Genomic DNA, 25,269 nt, shown 5'->3' on the forward strand with positions numbered 1-25,269 from the left:
TGTTAATTGCTTAATTAACTCAGGAACCACACCTGTGTGGAAGCACCTGCTTTTAAATATGCTTTGTATCCCTGTTTCTATTATCTTGGCAGTCACCTGTCTATTGCCTCTAAGACATGAAGTCAAAGCATATTGCTATTTGTGTAAGATTATACAGCTTTTTAATAATATATCAATATGTTGCATTTCATCATTTCACAGTTCTACATAGTTGCAATGCTGCCACTAAACTATGCATTCTGTGTTTTTAATCAAATGTACTGTATATTTATGAACCATCCATTGTCTCTGAATGGTGTTAAATATGAACTAAACATAGCCATTACCCAAAACAACAAAGGACAAATACTTTCCAGATGAATTTCTGTCAATTTAATGTAACAATGTATTGCTTTAGAGATGTGTTTCAAAACACAAGGTTGTTGTAGGACACCAGTTTGGACTTTGTTCAGAATGACCACAGAAAACAGTCAGAATATAGTATTTGGGTTACAGCACAGGAGGGCTTTGGTGCTTTGACACCGGAGGAGGACTGTGGGAGACACTGGACTAGGACTGTGGGAGATACTGGAGGAGGACTGTGGGAGACACTGGAGTAGGACTGTGGGAGATACTGGAGGAGGACTGTGGGAGACACTGGAGGAGGACTGTGGGAGACACTGGGGGAGGACTGTTTGAGACACTGGGGGAGGACTGTTTGAGACACTGGGGGAGGACTGTTTGAGACACCCGGGGAGGACTGTGGGAGACACCCGGGGAGGACTGTGGGAGACACCGGGGGAGGACTGTGGGAGACACCGGGGGAGGACTATGGGAGACACCGGAGGAGGACTGTGGGAGACACCGGAGGAGGACTGTGGGAGACACCGGAGGAGGACTGTGGGAGACACCGGAGGAGGACTGTGGGAGACACTGGAGGAGGACTGTGGGAGACACTGGAGGAGGACTGTGGGAGACACTGGAGGAGGACTGTGGGAGACACTGGAGGAGGACTGTGGGAGACACTGGAGGAGGACTGTGGGAGACACCGGAGGAGGACTGTGGGATAGTATTATTTCGTGCCACATCAACTAATTAAAAAAACGTCAAGCACCTTACATACAGATCAGGGTAGATGGTGAATGGTAAAAACAGGATGTAGTCTGTTCAATATAGAAAACACAAAGCAAAGGATCATGGGAGACAAAAAGAGTCACTAAGCTAAAAATGATCATCATAGCCACAAAAGACAGTGGATCCTACGGTAGTAAAAGAAAAACGAAGAAACACTGTGTTTAAATGCTGATATTCAATAGTACAATGTAAAGTGTAAAGCTCTTTTCCTTTCATTCTCTTTGTAGGATGTGTGAGGGATAGATATTCAGACAAGTTCTAGACAATTCTAAAGAGGTAAATACAAACGTCAGGGGGTAGCCTAACAGTACACTGTAGGGTATTTGGAGGGGGGAGGGGTCTACGACAATCACACAAGGGGTGTCCACAGGATTTGGTCTGAGACACACTAGTTGTCATAGCAATGACATGCGCCGTAAAAAGGTTTCCTTGGCAACACTGCTCAGAGTTCTGAAATATTGCATAGCGTCTCATCTTCATTCTTGACCTGTGTTGATATAACAATAATAAATACTCTTTCTAGAGCAGTCCCCAGACAAGAAGAGAAAACATCATTCGTTCTCAGGGATACAACTAAAAAAAAACGAACGTAATAACAAATCAATTAAAAAATATGGCTCAAATGTTTGGCCTTGATGTTTATTTTTTCATGTTTTTGAATTCCAGGTTGGTATGAATAGAAAGATTGTTCGTAAAAAGTTACAAAATACCAAAATATATAAGAAGTCTTTCCTTTCGAGTTTCCTGAAGAAAACAGTTGCATTGTGTGCAGGAAGTAAGGAGAGAGGAGGAGGCGCTTGGTTTGGTTGGTTTCCCCCCGTCAGAGTACCACAGATTACCAACCCCCTTTCTCATGTCCTTTCCCCTACCTCGGTGGTTGAACACGCACGGGCAAGTTGACCCAGTCAGACAGTGTCCGGTCGGGGTTCAGTTGACCCAGTCAGACAGTGTCCGGTCGGGGTTCAGTTGACCCAGTCAGACAGTGTCCGGTCGGGGTTCAGTAGACCCAGTCAGACAGTGTCCGGTCGGGGTTCAGTAGACCCAGTCAGACAGTGTCCGGTCGGGGTTCAGTTGACCCAGTCAGACAGTGTCCGGTTGGGGTTCAGTAGACCCAGTCAGACAGTGTCCGGTTGGGGTTCAGTAGACCCAGTCAGACAGTGTCCGGTTGGGGTTCAGTTGACCCAGTCAGAAAGTGTCCGGTTGGGGTTCAGTTGACCCAGTCAGACAGTGTCCGGTTGGGGTTCAGTAGACCCAGTCAGACAGTGTCCGGTTGGGGTTCAGTAGACCCAGTTAACGGGGACCCACTGTGGTTCGGAGCAGAGTTTGTCGACGGCAGCCTGTAGCGTCTGGAAGGCGTGATCCAGGTTGTCGTTGGTGATGATGAGGTCGAAGTAGTGGTTGTATGCCCTCTGGATACGAGCACTCTCATCAACAGTCTTCCTCAGATCCACATCCTGACAGAGACAGAGGGTGAGTGTGTGTCTTTGTCTCTGTGTGTGTGAACCTTACTGTGATGCAGTATGGGTAACAAGTACACTATGTGAGTGTTGTATGTTCTAGCAAGATAATGTTCCATAAAAACCTGTGTTACGCCCTGAAATCACATTACAATGGAAGGATACCAGAAAGCAACATGTGAAAATACTCTAGGAATAAGTGGCTGTGTCTATGCCCAGGAAAAGGTCCTGACCGTGAGTTGTTTGGTGGTGATTCCGGCGTCCACCGTAGCTTTGTGCATGGCCTTGAGCGTCTCAAACTCTGGTGCTGCGATGAACACCACATACGGCATGAACTCTGCTGTCTTTAGTATCTTCAGAGCCTACTGTCCAGACAGAGAGAGGGTCAGTGAACCAGCTAGAGATGACAAAGACATCCAACAGAGAGACAGACATCCACAGACAGACCGACAGACAGACAGATATCCACAGACACACACAGACAGGAAGGCAGGCTGACATCCACAGGCAGGCAGACAGACAGACAGGCAGATATCCACAGGCAGGCAGACAGGCACATATGTACAGTATCTCATACTAGGATTCTATCTGGAATTGAAAGGTGTTGTTTTACAGTAAAACTATGTTGCACTTTTTAAATGCATTTGATTGTGACCTGTGGGTTGACGTCCAGGATGCAGGTTCGTCTCGTGTCCACCACCTCGTGGATGGAGTCCATCTTGGTTCCGTAGAGGTTCCCGTCGTACTCGCCGTGCTCCAGGTAACGGCCCGCCTTCACGTCCGCCTCCATCTCCGTCCGTGTTACGAACTGGTATGAGTTACCGTCCAGCTCATCGTCACGGGGACGCCGGGAGGTGACTGAGGGAGGAGCGGTGGGTGGAGGAGAGGGGCGACAAGAACAGAGAGACAATTAGAGAGAAGCGAGAGGGAGGAGAGATAAGAAAAGAGAGAGAGAGTTAGAGAGAAGAAAGAGGGAGGAGAGATAATAAGAGACAGATGAGAGAGAATGCACATGAATGAGTGAAGAGTGGAGCATTGGGGGAAGCTCACGAGTCAGTCTGACTTAAAACATTCAAATTAAACATTCTCTTGGGTTTCTGTCTGATCTGACAGAGAGTACAGTGGTCCATTAGGTTCTGGAGGGGGAGGGGGTTCTAGCATAGAAATATAATTAGAACAGTAATTAGAACAGTAATTACACCAGCAATTACACTAGTAATTACAACAGTAATTACAACAATAATTACACCAGCAATTACACCAGCAATTACACCAGTATTTACACCAGTAATTACACCAGTAATTACACCAGCAATTACACCAGCAATTACAACAATAATTACACCAGTATTTACACCAGTAATTACACCAGTATTTACACCAGTAATTACACCAGTATTTACACCAGGAATTACACCAGTAATTACAACAATAATTACACCAGTATGGGTTGCAGACTCACAGGGGATGGTGGTTCCGTAGTGTGTTGGGTTGAGGACCACCAGTCGGTTCTTGAGGCTACGGCGGCCCACCCCCTGCGCTCCAATCAGAACCAAGGTCTTCCTCTGGAACGGGGGCATCTTGGCCACCTCCTCATAGATCTGCAGCTCGTGCCTGTCAAACTCTACCCTCAGCCAATCACAGAGAGGAACACAGGAGAGTTAGCCAATCAGACAGGAGAATGTAGAGTTGTCAGTCAATAAGGGAAGGGAATGTGGACATAAACAGTCGATCAGTAAATGGGGAACTACACAAGTCAGGAAGTAAAAGAGTGAGCCCCAGCACAAACAACCAGTGACAAGAATGAGCCATGACAGATTTAGCCAATGAGAGAAGGGTATGAATTCTTACCTGCGTTCCTGGCTGTTAGGTACATCATTTTCTTCTTTTTCTTTCCAGTTATTGTACCACACAGGATCCCTGTTGACACATGTCAGTACATATCAATACACATCAGTACACATTAGTACACATCAGTACACATCAACACACATCAATACACATCAATGCACATCATTACACATTAATACACATCAGTACACATTAGTACACATCAGTACACATCAATACACATCAGTACACATTAGTACACATCAGTACACATTAGTACACATCAGTACACATTAGTACACATCATTACACATTAATACACATCAGTACACATTAATACACATCAGTACACATTAATACACATCAGTACACATTAATACACATCAGTACACATTAGTACACATCAGTACACATTAATACACATCAGTACACATCAATACACATCAGTACACATTAGTACACATCAGTACACATCAACACACATCAGTACACATCAATGCACATCATTACACATTAATACACATCAGTACACATCAATACACATCAGTACACATCAATACACATCAGTACACATTAGTACACATCAGTACACATCAACACACATCAGTACACATCAATGCACATCATTACACATTAATACACATCAGTACACATTAATACACATCAGTACACATTAATACACATCAGTACACATTAATACACATCAGTACACATTAATACACATCAGTACACATTAATACACATCAGTACACATTAATACACATCAGTACACATCAATACACATCAGTACACATTAATACACATCAGTACACATCAATACACATCAGTACACATCAATACACATCAGTACACATTAATACACATCAGTACACATCAATACACATCAGTACACATTAATGCACATCAGTACACATCAATACACATCAGTACACATCAACACACATCAATGCACATCATTACACATCAACACACATTAATATACATCAATACATATGAAAACACATCAATACACATCAACACGCACCAATGCATGTCAACACACGTCAACACACATGAACACACGTCAATACACATCAATACACACAAGACAAGTGCAAGCAAGTCTTCCTTTTCTGTCTTTGCATCTGAAGGCCACAAGGGGGCGGGCTCAACCCATTCTAAGGTAACAATCTATTAAATCATTATGACTTCATTGGCTGGCCTCACAGTTTAAAGACAAATTAAACTATTTCAAGTATGTGCTCTCCACTGTCATGGATGTGTCATGGAAAAGGTCCTATCAGAGTTGCTCAGAGCATGAGCCAGTCAGCTCAGTTCAAATCAAATTATATTCATCACATGCGCCGAATACAACAGGTGTAGACTTTACCGTAAAATGTTTATTTACGAGCCCTTTCCCAACAATGCAGAATTAAAAAGTAAGAACAATTTGAAACACATTTCTAAATAAACATGTAGGTAGGGGTGAAGGTAAAGTGACCAGTCAATCACAATAGATAATAAACAGAGTAGCTGCAGCGTATGTGAAGAGTGTGAAAGTGTGTCTACGGGTGTGTGGTGTCAATATGCATGTGTGTGTGTGTGTGTGTGGTGTCAATATGCGTGTGTGTGTGTGTGTGTGTGTGTGTGTGTGTGTGTGTGTGTGTGTGTGTGTGTGGTGTCAATATGCATGTATGTGTGTGTGTGTGTGTAGGATGCAAATTTCAGTTTGAAAAAGCTAGCCTTTGCTTTCCCAACTGACTGTGTGTATTGGGTCCTGACTTCCCTGAAAAGTTGCATATCGCGGGGACTATTCGATGCTAGTGCAGTACACCACAGGGTGTTTTTGTGCTGGTCAAGGGCAGTCACATCTGGAGTGAAACAGATCTGTTCTTAGTTCTAACATTTTTGAAAGGGTCATGATGGGGTGTGTGTGTGTGTGTGTGTGTGTGTGTGTGTGTGTGTGTGTGTGTGTGTGTGTGTGTGTGTAAATATGTTGGAGTATCAGAGTAAGTATGTGTGAGTGTGTGGGTCGAGTCCAGTGAGTGTGTGGGTCGAGTCCAGTGAGTGTGCAGGTAGAGTCCAGTGAGTGTGCGGGTAGAGTCCAGCGAGTGTGCGGGTAGAGTCCAGTGAGTGTGCGGGTAGAGTCCAGTGAGTGTGCGGGTAGAGTCCAGTGAGTGTGCGGGTAGAGTCCAGTGAGTGTGCGGGTAGAGTCCAGCGAGTGTGCGGGTAGAGTCCAGTGAGTGTGCGGGTAGAGTCCAGCGAGTGTGCGGGTAGAGTCCAGCGAGTGTGCGGGTAGAGTCCAGTGAGTGTGCGGGTAGAGTCCAGTGAGTGTGCGGGTAGAGTCCAGTGAGTGTGCGGGTAGAGTCCAGTGAGTGTGCGGGTAGAGTCCAGCGAGTGTGCGGGTAGAGTCCAGTGAGTGTGCGGGTAGAGTCCAGTGAGTGTGCGGGTAGAGTCCAGCGAGTGTGCGGGTAGAGTCCAGCGAGTGTGCGGGTAGAGTCCAGCGAGTGTGCGGGTAGAGTCCAGCGAGTGTGCGGGTAGAGTCCAGTGAGTGTGCGGGTAGAGTCCAGTGAGTGTGCGGGTAGAGTCCAGCGAGTGTGCGGGTAGAGTCCAGCGAGTGTGCGGGTAGAGTCCAGTGAGTGTGCGGGTAGAGTCCAGCGAGTGTGCGGGTAGAGTCCAGTGAGTGTGCGGGTAGAGTCCAGCGAGTGTGCGGGTAGAGTCCAGTGAGTGTGCGGGTAGAGTCCAGTGAGTGTGCGGGTAGAGTCCAGTGAGTGTGCGGGTAGAGTCCAGTGAGTGTGCGGGTAGAGTCCAGCGAGTGTGCGGGTAGAGTCCAGCGAGTGTGCGGGTAGAGTCCAGTGAGTGTGCGGGTAGAGTCCAGTGAGTGTGCGGGTAGAGTCCAGCGAGTGTGCGGGTAGAGTCCAGTGAGTGTGCGGGTAGAGTCCAGTGAGTGTGCGGGTAGAGTCCAGTGAGTGTGCGGGTAGAGTCCAGTGAGTGTGCGGGTAGAGTCCAGTCTATGACTTGGGTGGCTGGAGTCGTTGACAGTTTAGCGCATCTTGCTGAAATGGAGCAAAGAGGCAAAGTAAAGCCTACCTGAGCCGTCAAAGTCTCGTGGGACGAAGGCTTTCCTCTTCTCCTCCAGAAACTGACTGGGGATCAGTCCAGTGGCCCCACCAACCACATGACATGCCTAATACAGGACAGAGCACATCAGATGACAGAACCAGCCTCACTCAACCAGTAGAAATCAGTATACGACCTGTAGAAATCAGTATACGACCTGTAGAAATCAGTATACGACCAGTAGAAACCAGTATACGACCAGTAGAAATTAGTATACAACCAGTAAAACCAGGGAGCCGCTGGTTCAAAAAACCCGAGTCGATAAGGTGAAAAATCTGTCCATGTGCCCTTGAGCAAGGCACTTAACACTTATTTGCTTCAGGGGCCCGGTACTTCTATGGCTGACCCTGTAAAACAACACCTATCATACTACTATGACTGACCCTGTAAAACAACACCTATCATACTACTACTATGTCTGACCCTGTAAAACAACACCTATCATACTTCTATGGCTGACCCTGTAAAACAACACATATCACTGCACCTATCCAGTGTATGTGACAATAAAACATCGTATTTACTATTTATAGAAACCAATACAAAACCTGTAGACAGTAGTAACATATTTAAAACCAGTAGAGACCAGTACAAACCAGCAGAGTACAGTGAACAACCAGTAGACAACATTAAAAAACAGTACATAAAAACAGTTAGTTGTTGTTTTTGAGGATGTGGTCTGTAAATGTGTGGTGTGGATGTATAAAATCTAGTGGAGGAGAATGTCCTCTTGAAACACGTCATCATCATCACCTGCCACCAGTTGGGGTCCTCTCTGTTGACAATCTGAAGGAGGTCCCCCCTCTTGAAGCCAATCCCCGCCTCTCGACACGGGATCAGATGGTCATTGGCTGGATCGTAGTCAAAGTGTGGTTGCACGTACACCTGAGAAAAGGGAGGTATAATGGTAATCAATGGTGCTTCTACAAACAACCTAAAACTATATGAAGTCAATCTGAGTCTCTCTATTTACAACAACTAGGTAGATAATGTTGGTGTAATGATTTGTATTTTGAAATGTTAGAGATTAGACTGAAGTTTTGGTTTAAAACAGAATTAAAGGGCAACTGAATGCAAAACAAAATACTTCTCAGGTTGAAAATGGCCAATGTGGCATAGATAGTAGTCAGAAACATTTATTCTAGTGCCAAAACGTACTAAAAAGTGTAAGAAAATTTGGGTCAGTACATTCCAAAGTCAGTATATTCCAAAACTGAGTTGTGTGAGATTTGTGTAATTGAGGTAGTCAAGACTTAGCCCACTGGGTACAGACATCAATTCAACGCCTATTCCACAAGGTGGAAACAACGTTGATTCAACCAGTGTGTACCCAGTGGGAGCTACATGAGGGTTGGGTTTGGATTACCATCATGCCCACTTGCCCACTAACTTGGGATTGTAATAGATAAAGTGGCAAAACAAAACAGCACAGAAGCACACAATGACTTGAGAAGCTGATTTAGCTAACGTAGCCTGCTGGCTCAATGTGCCCGTTAGCTAGCTTCATTGACAAACACATAGATGGAACTTTAGCTAGCGAGTGATTTGGGGCACTGATAAACAGTGTGTAACTTGTGCATTATTTACAATAGATTTACAATAGTTTGACGGTGCTTATCATGAAGTTGTATACCTGTTATCAGAAATCAGTAATGAGCGCAGTCAGCAGCAGCTGACCCAATAGTGTCTACTAGTTTTCATGCAAATGTTTTAACTACTGCACCAAACTAGTTAGCTGTAGAACTGCTTGACTAAGACCTCCTCGGGAAAAACTGTACAATTTATTAGATGACTTGATTTATTTGAGATGAATTCTGACTAAGAAGAAGTAGTGGCTTTGTTGTTGCTATGGTGACTTAAGGGGGATCAGCCTTGAGCCATTGATCAGCCTTGAGATGTTTCTACAACTTGATTGGAGTCCAACTGTTGTAAATTCAATTGATTGGACATGATTTGGAAAGGCACACACCTGTCTATATTTGGTCCCACAGTTGGCAGTGCATGTCAGAGCAAAAACTAAGCCAAGAATTGAAGGAATTGTCCGTAGAGCTCTGAGACAGGATTGTGTCGAGGCACAGATCTGGGGAAGTGTACCAAAACATTTCTGCAGCGTTGAAGGTCCCCAAGAACACAGTGGCTTCCATCATTCTTAAATGGAAGAAGTTTGGAACCAAAAATACTCTTCCTAGAGCTGGCTGCCCTGCCAAACTGACCAATCAGGAGAGAAGGGCCGAGGTGACCAAGAACCCAATGGTCACTCTGACAGAGCTCCAGAGTTCCTCTGCGGAGATGGGAGAACCTTCCAGAAGGACAACCATCTCTGCAGCACTCCACCAATCAGGGCTTTATAATAAAGTGGCCAGACGGAAGCCACTCCTCTGTAAAAGGCACATGACAGTCCACTTGGAGTTTACAAAAGGCACCTTAAGGACTCTCCGACCACGAGAAACAAGATTCTCTGGTCTGATGAAACCAAGATTGAAATCTTTGGCCTGAATGCCAAGCGTCACGTCTGGAGGAAACCTGGCACCATCCCTACGGTGAAGCATGGTGGTGGCAGCAGCATCATGCTGTGGGGATGTCTTTCAGTGGCAGAGACTGGGAGACTAATCAGGATCGAGGGAAAGATGAACTGAGCAAAGTACAGAGGGATCCTTGATGAAAACCTGCTCCTCCTGCACCTTCCAACAGAACAACGACCCTAAGCACACAGCCAAGACAACGCAGGAGTAGCTTCGGGACAAGTCTCTGAATGTCCTTTAGTGGCCCAGCCAGAGCCTGGACTTGAACCCTACACAACATCTGCAGAGAGAGAGAGAGAGAGAGAGAGAGAGAGAGAGAGAGATGTTTGCATCCATGTTTGTGTACCTGTGGTGGGGCAGGTGCATCTCTATAACTAGGCAGTATCTTCAGAGTGATTCCTCCGCTGCAGTCCTTCAGCATCTCCTGCAGCTCAGTGGGGTTGTTCCCTACGTCCCGCCCATTCACTTCCTTTATGATGTCACCCACGTGTAGCAGACCCTGCCTGTCAATCATTCCTCCGTGGAGGATCCTAGCGATGACCAGCTCGTCCTTCTCCACTCTGAACGTCACTCCCTGAGAGAGGGAAGGAACGGAAGGTCAATGAAATCATATTACAGAGATGCAGAAACACACACAAACATGCTCCCACGCACACGCACAAACAACCTAATATGTGCACATACACACTCCCCCTCTGACTCCCTCTGTCTCCCTCTGACTCCCTCTGTCTCCCTCTGACTCCCTCTGTCTCCCTCTGACTCCCTCTGACTCCCTCTGTCTCCCTCTGTCTCCCTCGGTCTCCCTCGGTCTCCCTCTGTCTCCCTCTGACTCCCTCTGACTCCTTCTGACTCCCTCTGTCTCCCTCTCACCAGTGGTTCTCCAGCCTTCTTCCGGATGCCGATCATGCGTACAGCGTCGGCCTGCATCAGAGCACTGTTCACCAGCGCCTCATTGGACAGCTCTGCTGGGGGCACAGCCTCATAGCACTTAGAGGCTACCATGTCGTGGGCCTCCAGGAGGGACTGAGAGAGAGAGAGAGAGAGAGAGAGAGAGAGAGAGAGAGGATGAGGAAGACGGGTAGAAGGAGAATGGAAGATGGGAGGGAAGAAAAACATTGAGGTTATGAATTGTGTTCGTTGTCTTGAGCTGCAAATTGGAATTTGTGTTTTAAATCATGAACACCAGTCCCTTTCTGATGTAAAAAATATATATATTAGGCTCCACCAAAATAAATGTCCCACATACAATTACAGGGATGGAACCATTTATCTTAAACCCCAAACCCTCCCTCACTCCTTCCCAGTTCTCTTCCCTCCTTGGAGAAGCTGGCAGGAGGTGTGTGTGTAAGGGCTGACAAAGGGGAGAAACACAGCGTAGTTTAAAGGGGAGAGAAACACAGCCTAGTTTAAAGTGGAGAAACACAGCCTAGTTTAAAGGGGGAAAACACAGCCTAGTTTAAAGGGGGAAAACACAGCCTAGTTTAAAGTGGAGAAACACAGCCTAGTTTAAAGTGGAGAGAAACACAGACTAGTTTAAAGTGGAGAAACACAGCCTAGTTTAAAGTGGAGAAACACAGCCTAGTTTAAAGTGGAGAGAAACAGCCTAGTTTAAAGGTGAGAAACACAGCCTAGTTTAAAGTGGAGAAACACAGCCTAGTTTAAAGGGGAGAAACACAGCCTAGTTTAAAGGTGAGAGAAACACAGCCTAGTTTAAAGGGGAGAAACACAGCCTAGTTTAAAGGGGAGTCTGTCTCTGTCTGTCTCTGTCTGTCTCTCTCTCTCTCTCTCTCTTCTCTCTCTCTTCTCTCTTTCTCTCTCATATCAAGGTCTTATCTCTGAGCTGACAGCATGCATGCTTCTGATTGGTGCAGAGATATTCCATTCTCAAATATATAAATCCTATTGGTTCACACTCTGAAAATCCCTCTAAGTCCTCTGACAGGTCGATGGATAGAGGTCAGTATTCCAAGGGAGGGGTTTGATCCTAAACCATTTCCCCTTTCATAACAAGAGTTGAGATGCATGTACATGTACAGTATAGAAGTGTTGCTGTACCGATATAGAACCATCAACATTGAATAACACCATAACATTTTCTGCTCATCTTTTGCCCAATCCTAAATCCTAAATTGTCCCCATATGAGAACCCTTTTGGTTCCAGGTAAAGGTAAAAACCCTTTCCCCCAAAGAGCTCTCCTATGGGGACAGTCAAATAACCTTTTTGGAACCCTTTCTTCTAAGAATGTAGCCAACGCTTTCAGATTCACAAGAATTAGCATCAACCACAACCTTTAACTTTAGTGACTGTGTTCCTTACCTGGAAGTGGGGCTCCTGGAGGATTCGGGAGAGTTCCGCTGCTCTGTCGTCGCGGACGCTGAGGGCGGTGATGTCGCCCAGGATGTCTGTGACCAGCTCCACGTTGTTGTCCTGCACCGCCTCCAGCCTCACGTCCTCCAATCGCTCGTGGGCCTGCGGGGATCAGAGGCTAAAGGTTATAGGGGTCATATGGACATGAGAGGAAGTGGTTCACTGGTTGATAGATAGTGTTCTAACCATTGATGTGGTTGGTCAGTAAGTTGTGTTGTTGAGGGAGGGTTCTGTGGTGGTATTCTGGTGAGGAAGTTCTCCCCCCCCCACTTGGACAGCCGACTATTTGGGGGCAGGAGTTCACTCCAGTGGTCAGAGTATCTGTCACCAGGGGGGTCAGTCTGTGACGAACAGAGAACTCCAGGGGCACCTCACACAGGCAGCCCTATGACCCTCATCCCCCTGCCCAGGCTGTGACGGTCACCAACAGGCCCTTGGCTGCCTGGGATTGGGTGAGCTGCAGGCACTCCTCTTCATGACATCATCCTGTCTAGCAGTGACTAACCCACCCATGTGAATATGTCAGATGTAGCAGTGACTAACCCACCCATGTGAATATGTCAGATGTAGCAGTGACTAACCCACCCGTGTGAATATGTCAGATCATGGGTTACAGCCCGTGTCAATCTTAACCCACAGAGGGGTGAGTCTGGGGGTCTTCGCTCCTCCCTTCTACTTGATTTATGAATCAAATCTGCAGACACTTGTCCTTCCATGGCATGAGTTTGACCCCCCTAGCTTAGAGTGTGTGTGTGTGTGTGTGTGTGTGTGTGTGTGTGTGTGTGTGTGTGTGTGTGTGTGTGTGTGTGTGTGTGTGTGTGTGTGTGTGTGTGTGTGTGTGTAGTGCGTGTGACTTGTGTCATTGTGATCATCAGGGCAACCATCAGGGTTGTGTTGCGTATTAGCATGGTGATACATTAGTACCTTAGCGGGGAGCTGAGGGTCAGCCTGTGACCTGTCAGCCTGTGGCCTGTCAGTGTGTGAGTCAGTCTCAGTGTGTTCTCCCCTATGTGTGTCTGCTACCTTGATGAGTGACCGTACAATGGGACTCTCCATGATGCCTCTGAGGAAGATGAGGTCGATGTCTTTGGCCCCCGTGGAGGTAGGCAGCTCCCCCAGGTTGTTCAACACCTGCTGCATCGCTGTGGGGGAGATGAGAGGGGGGAGAGAGGGGGAGGGATGGGAGAGAGGGGGAAGGGGGAGAGAGGGGGGGGCGAGGGATGGGAGAGAGGGGGAAGGGGGAGAGAGGGGGGGGGCGAGGGATGGGAGAGAGGGGGAAGGGAGGAGAGAGGGATGGGGAGAGAGGGGGAAGGTGGGAGAGAGGGGGAAGAGAGGAGAGAGGGGGAGGGAGTGAGTGAGTAAGTCACATAGGCCTTAGTGACACCTGCCCTGTCTATACCCTCTCATACTGCCTTAGTGACACCTGCCCTGTCTGTACCCTCTCATGCTGCCTCAGTGACACCTGCCCTGTCTGTACCCTCTCATACTGCCTTAGTGACACCTGCCCTGTCTGTAGCCTCTCATACTGCCTTAGTGACACCTGCCCTGTCTGTACCCTCTCATACTGCCTTAGTGACACCTGCCCTGTCTGTACCCTCTCATACTGCCTTAGTGACACCTGCCCTGTCTGTAGCCTCTCATACTGCCTTAGTGACACCTGCCCTGTCTGTACCCTCTCATACTGCCTTAGTGACACCTGCCCTGTCTGTACCCTCTCATACTGCCTTAGTGACACCTGCCATGTCTGTACCCTCTCATACTGCCTTAGTGACACCAGCCCTGTCTGTAGCCTCTCATACTGCCTTAGTGACACCTGCCCTGTCTGTACCCTCTCATACTGCCTTAGTGACACCTGCCCTGTCTGTAGCCTCTCATACTGCCGTAGTGACACCTGCCCTGTCTGTACCCTCTCATACTGCCTTAGTGACACCTGCCCTGTCTGTACCCTCTCATACAGCCTTAGTGACACCTGCCCTGTCCATACCCTCTCATACAGCCTTAGTGACACCTGCCCTGTCTATACCCTCTCATACTGCCTTAGTGACACCTGCCCTGTCTGTACCCTCTCATACTGCCTTAGTGACACCTGCCCTGTCTGTACCCTCTCATACTGCCTTAGTGACACCTGCCCTGTCTGTACCCTCTCATACTGCCTTAGTGACACCTGCCCTGTCTGTAGCCTCTCATACTGCCTTAGTGACACCTGCCCTGTCTGTACCCTCTCATACTGCCTTAGTGACACCTGCCCTGTCTGTACCCTCTCATACTGCCTTAGTGACACCTGCCCTGTCTGTACCCTCTCATACTGCCTTAGTGACACCTGCCCTGTCTGTAGCCTCTCATACTGCCTTAGTGACACCTGCCCTGTCTGTACCCTCTCATACTGCCTTAGTGACACCTGCCCTGTCTGTAGCCTCTCATACTGCCGTAGTGACACCTGCCCTGTCTGTACCCTCTCATACTGCCTTAGTGAAGCCTGCCCTGTCTGTACCCTCTCATACAGCCTTAGTGACACCTGCCCTGTCCATACCCTCTCATACAGCCTTAGTGACACCTGCCCTGTCTATACCCTCTCATACTGCCTTAGTGACACCTGCCCTGTCTGTACCCTCTCATACTGCCTTAGTGACACCTGCCCTGTCTGTACCCTCTCATACTGCCTTAGTGACACCTGCCCTGTCTGTACCCTCTCATACTGCCTTAGTGACACCTGCCCTGTCTGTACCCTCTCATACTGCCTTAGTGACACCTGCCCTGTCTGTAGCCTCTCATACTGCTTTAGTGACACCTGCCCTGTCTGTACCCTCTCATACTGCCTTAGTGACACCTGCCCTGTCTGTACCCTCTCATACTGCCTTAGTGACACCTGCCCTGTCTGTACCCTCTCATACTGCCTTAGTGACACCTGCCCTGTCTGTACCCTCTCATACTGCTTTATCACAGTCCAGCCAAAACACACAACCACATTCAAATTCTACTTAGAATTCCCATGCCAATAGAATACAGTAGAAGTCTGTGCAACCTGCGGCCATGCCTGTAGTTCATTCACTCCCTCTCAATGTAGTCCAATAGACCAGTCCTTTTCACTGCAGTTGATAGGTCACAGCAATAAAAAAATAAAAAAAATAAAATCCAAACTGTACTCCAGTCAGACAAAAAACAACGTCAAAAACTAGACAAGCCTACAAATCAGTTCTTCTGTAGTTTTTTTGGGGTCGTTTGGTTTTCAAGCTGAAGCTTGTCCATCAGTCCTGAAAATGTTCCTCAGTGGAAAACAACTTCCATCCAGAAGTCCACTAGACAGAAAATAGTGGTTTGATACGATTATATCCTCTTTCCAATTATCTCAATGAATTCCATTTCAGTCTGGTCCTGAGATGAAGACTTCTCTGACCCTGTGTGTCCTCTCTTGTCCTGACAAGGAGAGAGGTGTGGACTATCCAGGTATCAGAGAGCTAAGACGTTAAACCTAGGGTCCCAAAGCCCCGGTAAGCCCCTGTAATACACTTACAGCACTGTGGAGGTGTGTGTGTATGTGTGTGCGTGTTTGTGTGTATGTATTTGCGTGTGTGCGTGTGTGCGCGTGTGCCTGAGATTAAATATGTAAAGCTATGAAGACAATGAAGTCCTCTGCAAGAATCTAGTTCTCTTCACAGTTTCTCCTCCACTCTCTCCTTCTGCTGGTCTCTCTCTGGTTTCCCACGCTACGGTCCTGTAGTAGACGCGGAGTACCTGGACACAGCCCTTAGCTGAGTCCTAACTGTACAATATCGTTCAAAAGTTTGGGGTCACTTAGAAATGTCCTTGTTTTCCATGAAAACATACATGAAATGAGTTGCAAGACATTGACAAGGTTATAAATAATGATTTTTAATTGAAATAATAATTGTATCCTTCAAACTTTGCTTTTGTCAAAGAATCCTCCATTTGCAGCAATTACAGCCTTGCAGACCTTTGGCATTTTAGTTGTCAGTTTGTTGAGGTAATCTGAAGAGATTTCACCCCATGCTTCCTGAAGCACCTCACACAAGTTGGATTGGCTTGATGGGCATTTCCTACATGGGCATTTCCTATGGTACATACGGTCAAGCTGCTCCCAGAACAGCTCAATAGGGTTTACATCCAGTGACTGTGCAGGCCACTCCATTATAGACAGAATACCAGCTGACTGCTTCTTCCCTAAATAGTTCTTGCATAGTTTGGAGCTGTGCTTTGGGTCATTGTCCTGTTGTAGGAAGAAATTGGCTCCAATTAAGCGCTGTCCACAGGGCATGGCATTGCAAAACGGAGTGATAAACTTCATTCTTCAAGATCCATTTTACCCTGTACAAATCTCCCACTTTACCACCACCAAAGCACCCCCAGACCATCACATTGCCTCCACCATGCTTGACAGATGGCGTCAAGCACTCCTCCAGTATCTTTTCATTCTTTCTGCGTCTCAAGAATGTTTTTCTTTGTGATCTGAACACCTCAAACTTAGATTCGTCTGTCCATAACACTTTTTTCAATCTTCCTCTGTCCAGTGTCTGTGTTCTTTTGCCCATCATATATTACATTTTTATTGGCCAGTCTGAGATATGGCTTTATCTTTGCAACTCTGCCTAGAAGGGAAGCATCCCAGTCGCCTCTTCACTGTTGACGTTGAGACTGGTGTTTTGCGGGTACTATTTAATGAAGCTGCTAGTTGAGGACTTGTGAGAGGTCTGTTTCTCAAAATAAATGCTCTAATGTACTTGTCCTCTTGCTCAGTTGTGCACCGGGGCCTCCCACTCTTTCTATTCTGGTTAGAGACAGTTTGCGCTGTTCTGTGAAGGGAGTAGTACACAGCATTGTACGAGATCTTCAGTTTCTTGGCAATTTCTCGCATGGAATAGCCTTCATTTCTCAGAACAAGAATAGACTGATGAGTTTCATAAGAAAGTTATTTGTTTCTGGACATTTTGAGCCTGTAAACGAACCCACAAATGCTGATGCTCCAGATACTAAACTAGTCTGAAGAAGGACAGTTTTATTGCTTCTTTAATCATAACAACAGTTTTCAGCTGTGCTAACATAATTGCAAAAGGGTTTTTCTAATGATCAATTAGCCTTTTAAAATGATAAACTTGGATTAGCTAACACATTGTGCCATTGGAACACAGGAGAAATGGTTGCTGATAATGGGACTCTGTATGCCTATGTAGATATTCCATAACAAATCAGCCGTTTCCAGCTACTATAGTCATTTACAACATTTACAATGTCTACACTGTATTTCTGATCAATTTGATGTTATTTTAAAAATGTTTTCTTTCAAAAACAAGGACATTTCTAAGTGACCCCACCGTTTGAACGGTAGTGTACATTTGCAAAAATGTCTAAAAACCAGTTTTTCTCTCTGTCATTATGGGGTATTGTGATGTCATTATGGGGTATTGTGATGTCATTATGGGGTATTGTGATGTCATTATGGGGTATTGTGTGTAGATTGATGAGGGGAAAAACATATTGAATACATTTTAGAATTAAGGCTGTAACATAGCAAAAAGTGGAAAAAGTCAAGGGGTCTAAATACTTTCCAAATGCACTGTGTGTATAATAATATAGTAATATCCAGGCTTTATATAAATGGATCTCTGCCTGAATGTCATTGTAATTCATGGGGAGTATAGAAATATCCCTGTCACTCACAGACCAGAACCATGGCATGATCTGAAGAGGTATTATTAGAACACACGCAGATACACGCACACGCATACACACGCATACACACGCATACACACGCATACACACGCATACACACGCATACACACGCATACACATGCATACACATGCATACACACGCATACACATGCATACACATGCATACACACGCATACACACGCATACACACGCATACACACGCATACACATGCATACACATGCATACACACGCATACACATGCATACACACGCATACACACGCATACACACGCATACACACGCATACACATGCATACACGCGCATAACTTTTCATTGCATCAAGCATATGAAAAAGAGTGTGCTCACACACACACACACACACACACCATGGTGAGAGAGGGTCATAATCCTAGGTGATCACCGGGAGGTGTGTGCCACAGAAACAGCTGACTAAGAAAGTGACAAGACTACAGTGTTGCCTGGAAATCATACACACACACACTCACACACACTCACACATGTACACACACAAAAAATATTTTTTTTATGTATTTATGTTACAGGCCTTGTGTAAGTCATGTCATTTTAATAAGGGGACAACTGTAAACACCTTTGGAGTAGAAATAGTTAAAAAGTATCTTTCCCCTGGAGGGTAATGAATGGCTGGCAACCACAAATATCACCCTCACAGCTAAACTATATCTATCTGGCAACCACAAATATCACCCCTCACAGGTAAACTATATCTATCTGGCAACCACAAATATCACCCCTCACAGCTCAATTATATCTATCTGGCAACCACAAATATCACCCCTCACAGCTCAACTATATCTATCTGGCAACCACAAATATCACCCTCACAGCTCAACTATATCTATCTGGCAACCACATATATCACCCCTCACAGCTAAACTATATCTATCTGGCAACCACATATATCCCCCCTCACAGCTAAACTATACCTATCTGGCAACCACATATATCACCCCTCACAGCTAAACTATATCTATCTGGCAACCACATTCTTCCACAGTATCAATATCTGCAACTGAGAATCTCACCTCCTGATGTGTCGGCTCCCTCTGTGGGCTCAGCAGCCGCCCCCTCCCCGGCCGACCCATCTCCTGTCTCGCCTTGCTCTCCCGTCCCGGCTGCATCCGGAGGGGACTCCACCGCTACCTCCACCCCGTTGGGACAGGCGTCCTCCATAGCCAGGACCATGAACGCTCTTCGACCGCTCCTCGACCACAGCTATGCTAACCTAACCACAAGTCAACCACCACCACTAAATGATAGTTGGTCTAAAACTGTCTCCTCTGCCCTTAACCTTCAGTCTACTACACAATGATCAACAGTCTCTACCTTCAGTCTACTACACAATGATCAACAGTCTCTACCTTCAGTCTACTACACAATGATCAACAGTCTCTACCTTCAGTCTACTACACAATGATCAACAGTCTCTACCTTCAGTCTACTACACAATGATCAACAGTCTCTACCTTCAGTCTACTACACAATGATCAACAGTCTCTACCTTCAGTCTACTACACAATGATCAACAGTCTCTACCTTCAGTCTACTACACAATGATCAACAGTCTCTACCTTCAGTCTACTACACAATGATCAACAGTCTCTACCTTCAGTCTACTACACAATGATCAACAGTCTCTACCTTCAGTCTACTACACAATGATCAACAGTCTCTACCTTCAGTCTACTACACAATGATCAACAGTCTCTACCTTCAGTCTACTACACAATGATCAACAGTCTCTACCTTCAGTCTACTACACAATGATCAACAGTCTCTACCCTTCAGTCTACTACACAATGATCAACAGTCTCTACCCTTCAGTCTACTACACAATGGTCAACAGTCTCTACCTTCAGTCTACTACACAATGGTCAACAGTCTCTACCCTTCAGTCTACTACACAATGATCAACAGTCTCTACCCTTCAGTCTACTACACAATGGTCAACAGTCTCTACCCTTCAGTCTGCTACACAATGATCAACAGTCTCTACCCTTCAGTCTACTACACAATGATCAACAGTCTCTACCTTCAGTCTACTACACAATGATCAACAGTCTCTACCCTTCAGTCTACTACACAATGATCAACAGTCTCTACCTTCAGTCTACTACACAATGATCAACAGTCTCTACCCTTCAGTCTACTACACAATGGTCAACAGTCTCTACCCTTCAGTCTACTACACAATGGTCAACAGTCTCTACCCTTCAGTCTACTACACAATGGTCAACAGTCTCTACCTTCAGTCTACTACACAATGGTCAACAGTCTCTACCTTCAAAGAAAAGGAAGGAAGGGAGGGAGATAAAGAAAGACGCAGAAGAGATTAAGGACTGAGAAAGAGAGAAAGACTGAGAGAAACGATAGAAAAGCAATTTAACAGAGATAGAAGATGAAAAACAGAGATAGGAGATGAAAAACAGAGATAGGAGATGAAAAACAGAGATAGGAGATGAAAAACAGAGATAGGAGATGAAAAACAGAGATAGAAGATGAAAAACAGAGAAAGGAGATGAAAGACAGAGATAGGAGATGAAAGACAGAGACAGGAGATGAAAGAAATAGAACTAGAATGAAATAAAGAGGAGAGAGACACTAAGGACAGAGAGAGATCGAGAGAGATGGAGGCAGATAGCTTGCTCACGCAGATGTGGACACAGATTCAGTTGTTCTCAATCCCCTCCCTCAACACTCCCTTTAATACCTCACCCCCACACACACACACACACACACACACACACACACACACACACACACACACACACACACACACACACACGCAAACAAACACACACCCTCCTAGCCCCTCCTTACACCAAATCCCCTCCTGCTGTTGAGGGTTTGTTTGAGTTCACATGCAATCATTAACATTTTTCCGGACTCTTTCGGTTGCCCTTCGAAACTCCTCTTCCTTTCTACAGGTGACTGATACTGACACAAATTGATCTTAGATCTGTGTTTAGGGGACATGTTCATTCCATCTACATTCTACACAATTAGGTGGTCCTCCTGTAAGCCCCTCCCCTTCGCTCTCAATGCCCCTCCCCCTCTCACACAGCTGTAGATTAAGAGGATATGATCTGCAGTCCCTAATCCACTCCGCCCCCCTTCACCACCCATATCCCTCCCTCCCTCTTCCCAGTAAGCCCCACCCCCTCACTATTCCCAGTCAGCCCCAACTCCATCCACAGCAAATCTGAGCAGGATTTTAATCCTACTGCAAAAACACAGGATTACAGAATCTTCTCTGGATTCTCTCTTCCTCTCTCTCTCAGTTCTCAAAGTGCAGTACTCTCTATCACTGCGATAGACCTCCAAAAGATGGTGTCTGATATATGCACTCAATAAAAACATATATATTATTAGGAATTAAGAACAAATTCTTATTTACAATGACGGCCTACCAAGAGGAACAGCGATGTCTAAACATTAGAAGGTGTGCTCACAAATAGCGTTATACCAATGTTATGTCAGCATTATATTAGCAATAAACAGGTGTTTGGACTGGCATAGAGTGTACCAGTGTTAATAGCAGATACAGGGGATCTCTTCCTCGACCTGTAATCATGGTTGTGACTGGGTTGTCAGGGTGGAACTGTAGAGACAAGGATACAGTCAGAGAGTGGTAGTAGCCAGGGGCAACACAAGGCTACAGTCAGATAGTGGTAGTAGCCAGGGGCAACACAAGGCTACAGTCAGATAGTGGTAGTAGCCAGGGGAAAAACAAGGATAAAGTCAGATAGTAGTGGTAGCCAGGGGCAACACAAGGCTACAGTCAGATAGTGGTAGTAGCCAGGGGAAAAACAAGGATAAAGTCAGATAGTGGTGGTAGCCAGGAGCAACACAAGGCTACAGTCAGATAGTGGTAGTAGCTAGGAGCACACAAGGATAGAGTCAGAGAGTGGTAGTAGCCAGGGGCAACACAAGGCTACAGTCAGATAGTGGTAGTAGCCAGGGGCAACACAAGGACACAGTCAGATAGTGGTAGTAGCCAGGGGCAACACAAGGCTACAGTCAGATAGTGGTAGTAGTCAGGGGCAAAACAAGGCTAAAGTCAGATAGCGGTAGTAGCCAGGGGCAAAACAAGGATAAAGTCAGATAGTGGTGGTAGCCAGGGGCAACACAAGGCTACAGTCAGATAGTGGTAGTAGACAGAGAAAAAACAAGGCTACAGTCAGATAGTGGTAGTAGCTAGGTGCACACAAGGATAGAGTCAGAGAGTGGTAGTAGCCAGAGGCAACACAAGGCTACAGTCAGATAGTGGTAGTAGACAGAGAAAAAACAAGGCTACAGTCAGATAGTGGTAGTAGCTAGGTGCACACAAGGATAGAGTCAGAGAGTGGTAGTAGCCAGGGGCAACACAAGGCTACAGTCAGATAGTGGTAGTAGCCAGGGGCAACACAAGGCTACAGTCAGATAGTGGTAGTAGCCAGGGGCAACACAAGGCTACAGTCAGATAGTGGTAGTAGCCAGGGGCAATACCGGCTTAACACTCCTGGCACATTCAGTACATTACACCCACACAAACGCTTGTTTATATACAAACAGACATCCTCTATAGTTATCGCTCTCACACACACACAAACACACAGATGCTTTTAAACATGGAAAGTGCATTCAAATAAACATGCATTTAAGACACACCCACACATTCTCATAGCCTAAACACAAACACATATAATACACACTCACAGAAAGCAAAGGACTTATAATGACACCTGTAGGATAAAGATGAGGACAGGTGGTGATCTTACCTGTGTCTGACAGTTAACCCCAACCCTCCCTGTCCTTCTACAATCTACTCATCCGTCAACCCTGAAAACCTATAGGAGAGGGAGAAAGAGGGAAAAAGGGAGAGAGGGGGAGAAAGAGGGAAAGAGAGACAGTGGAGAGAGAGAAAGAGAGAGGGGGAAAGAGAGAGAGAGAGACAGAGAGAGAGAGAGACAGAGAAAGAACACACTCATGAGACAATGCTTATGACCAGGGTAGGGCTGGGAGGTATACCATATTTTACGATATACCAGTATTGATGCAAGGTCCTGTTTGGGTTTTAGCTTTACCTTCTATAACGGTATTTGAATGTTTGTTTTGCTAAACGTAATAAGCTGTGTGTAACATCCATTTTTATAGTTTACTTCACTACTTGAGTCATCTCTCTCCGTTCTCTCTCTTTCTCTCCCCATGCCACTTTCCACACAGACCTAGCCCCACCCCTGTCACTCAAGGAGCGCATTTGTTGTTCCTTGAGCACGAGACACTTCAATCTGCATGGTCAATGCAGAACATGGAGACACTTCTGTTCAATCTGCATGGTCAATGCAGCACATGGAGACACTTCAATCTGCATGGTCAATGCAGCACATGGAGACACTTCAATCTGCATGGTCAATGCAGCACATGGAGACACTTCTGTTTAATCTGCATGGTCAATGCAGCACATGGAGACACTTCTGTTCAATCTGCATGGTCAATGCAGCACATGGAGACACTTCTGTTCAATCTGCATGGTCAATGCAGCACATGGAGACACTTCAATCTGCATGGTCAATGCAGCACATGGAGACACTTAAATCTGCATGGTCAATGCAGCACATGGAGACACTTCTGTTCAATCTGCATAGACAATGCAGCACATGGAGACACTTCTGTTCAGTCTGCATGGTCAATGCAGCACATGGAGACACTTCTGCTCAATCTGCATGGTCAATGCAGCACATGGAGACACTTCTGCTCAATCTGCATGGTCAATGCAGCACATGGAGACACTTCTGCTCAATCTGCATGGTCAATGCAGCACATGGAGACACTTCTGTTCAATCTGCATGGTCAATGCAGCACATGGAGACACTTCAATCTGCATGGTCAATGCAGCACATGGAGACACTTCTGCTCAATCTGCATGGTCAATGCAGCACATGGAGACACTTCAATCAGCATGGTCAATGCAGCACATGGAGACACTTCTGTTCAATCTGCATGGTCAATGCAGCACATGGAGACACTTCAATCTGCATGGTCAATGCAGCACACGGAGACACTTCTGTTCAATCTGCATGGTCAATGCAGCACATGGAGACACTTCAATCTGCATGGTCAATGCAGCACATGGAGACACTTCAATCTGCATGGTCAATGCAGCACATGGAGACACTTCTGTTCAATCTGCATGGTCAATGCAGCACATGGAGACACTTCAATCTGCATGGTCAATGCAGCACATGGAGACACTTCTGCTCAATCTGCATAGACAATGCAGCACATGGAGACACTTCAATCTGCATAGACAATGCAGCACATGGAGACACTTCTGTTCAATCTGCATGGTCAATGCAGCACATGGAGACACTTCAATCTGCATGGTCAATGCAGCACATGGAGACACTTAAATCTGCATGGTCAATGCAGTACATGGAGACACTTCTGTTTAATCTGCATAGACAATGCAGCACATGGAGACACTTCTGTTCAATCTGCATGGTCAATGCAGCACATGGAGACACTTCTGTTCAGTCTGCATGGTCAATGCAGCACATGGAGACACTTCTGCTCAATCTGCATGGTCAATGCAGCACATGGAGACACTTCTGTTCAATCTGCATGGTCAATGCAGCACATGGAGACACTTCAATCTGCATGGTCAATGCAGCACATGGAGACACTTCAATCTGCATGTTCAATGCAACACATGGAGACACTTCTGTTCAATCTGCATGGTCAATGCAGCACATGGAGACACTTCAATCTGCATGGTCAATGCAGCACATGGAGACACTTCAATCAGCATGGTCAATGCAGCACATGGAGACACTTCTGTTCAATCTGCATGGTCAATGCAGCACATGGAGACACTTCAATCTGCATGGTCAATGCAGCACATGGAGACACTTCTGTTCAATCTGCATGGTCAATGCAGCAAATGGAGACTCTTCTGTTCAGTCTGCATGGTCAATGCAGAACATGGAGACACTTCTGCTCAATCTGCATGGTCAATGCAGCACATGGAGACACTTCTGTTCAATCTGCATGGTCAATGCAGCACATGGAGACACTTCTGTTCAATCTGCATGGTCAATGCAGCACATGGAGACACTTCAATCTGCATGGTCAATGCAGCACATGGAGACACTTCAATCTGCATGGTAAATGCAGCACATGGAGACACTTCTGTTC

General features: G+C 46.1%; 1 protein-coding gene across 4 annotated transcripts in view; it reads right to left on the reverse strand.

The window, feature by feature from the left end:
• Window positions 1-357: 357 nt before the first annotated feature.
• The window catches only part of LOC139391684 (protein PALS2-like), a 48,226-nt gene continuing 23,314 nt past the window's right edge, over window positions 358-25,269 (reverse strand). Inside the window, exons 1-12 of one of the 4 annotated variants that reach the window (XM_071139124.1) lie at window positions 19,119-19,462; window positions 13,431-13,531; window positions 12,339-12,491; window positions 10,892-11,044; window positions 10,368-10,595; window positions 8,253-8,384; window positions 7,470-7,566; window positions 4,422-4,490; window positions 4,033-4,194; window positions 3,226-3,428; window positions 2,804-2,932; window positions 358-2,567 (exon numbers count right to left, since the gene is read on the reverse strand). In XM_071139124.1, the coding sequence (XP_070995225.1) occupies window positions 2,391-2,567; window positions 2,804-2,932; window positions 3,226-3,428; window positions 4,033-4,194; window positions 4,422-4,490; window positions 7,470-7,566; window positions 8,253-8,384; window positions 10,368-10,595; window positions 10,892-11,044; window positions 12,339-12,491; window positions 13,431-13,531; window positions 19,119-19,278 (1,764 nt within the window). In that variant the 5' untranslated portion in view covers window positions 19,279-19,462 and the 3' untranslated portion in view covers window positions 358-2,390. Of the gene's footprint in view, window positions 2,568-2,803; window positions 2,933-3,225; window positions 3,429-4,032; window positions 4,195-4,421; window positions 4,491-7,469; window positions 7,567-8,252; window positions 8,385-10,367; window positions 10,596-10,891; window positions 11,045-12,338; window positions 12,492-13,412; window positions 13,532-15,411; window positions 15,797-19,118; window positions 19,463-25,269 lie in introns of those variants that run through there. The other 3 variants (XM_071139123.1, XM_071139126.1, XM_071139127.1) reach the window with 3 other exon arrangements.

Source organism: Oncorhynchus clarkii, chromosome 32 (assembly GCF_045791955.1).
Source record: "Oncorhynchus clarkii lewisi isolate Uvic-CL-2024 chromosome 32, UVic_Ocla_1.0, whole genome shotgun sequence".
NCBI classification, from domain to species: domain Eukaryota; kingdom Metazoa; phylum Chordata; class Actinopteri; order Salmoniformes; family Salmonidae; genus Oncorhynchus; species Oncorhynchus clarkii.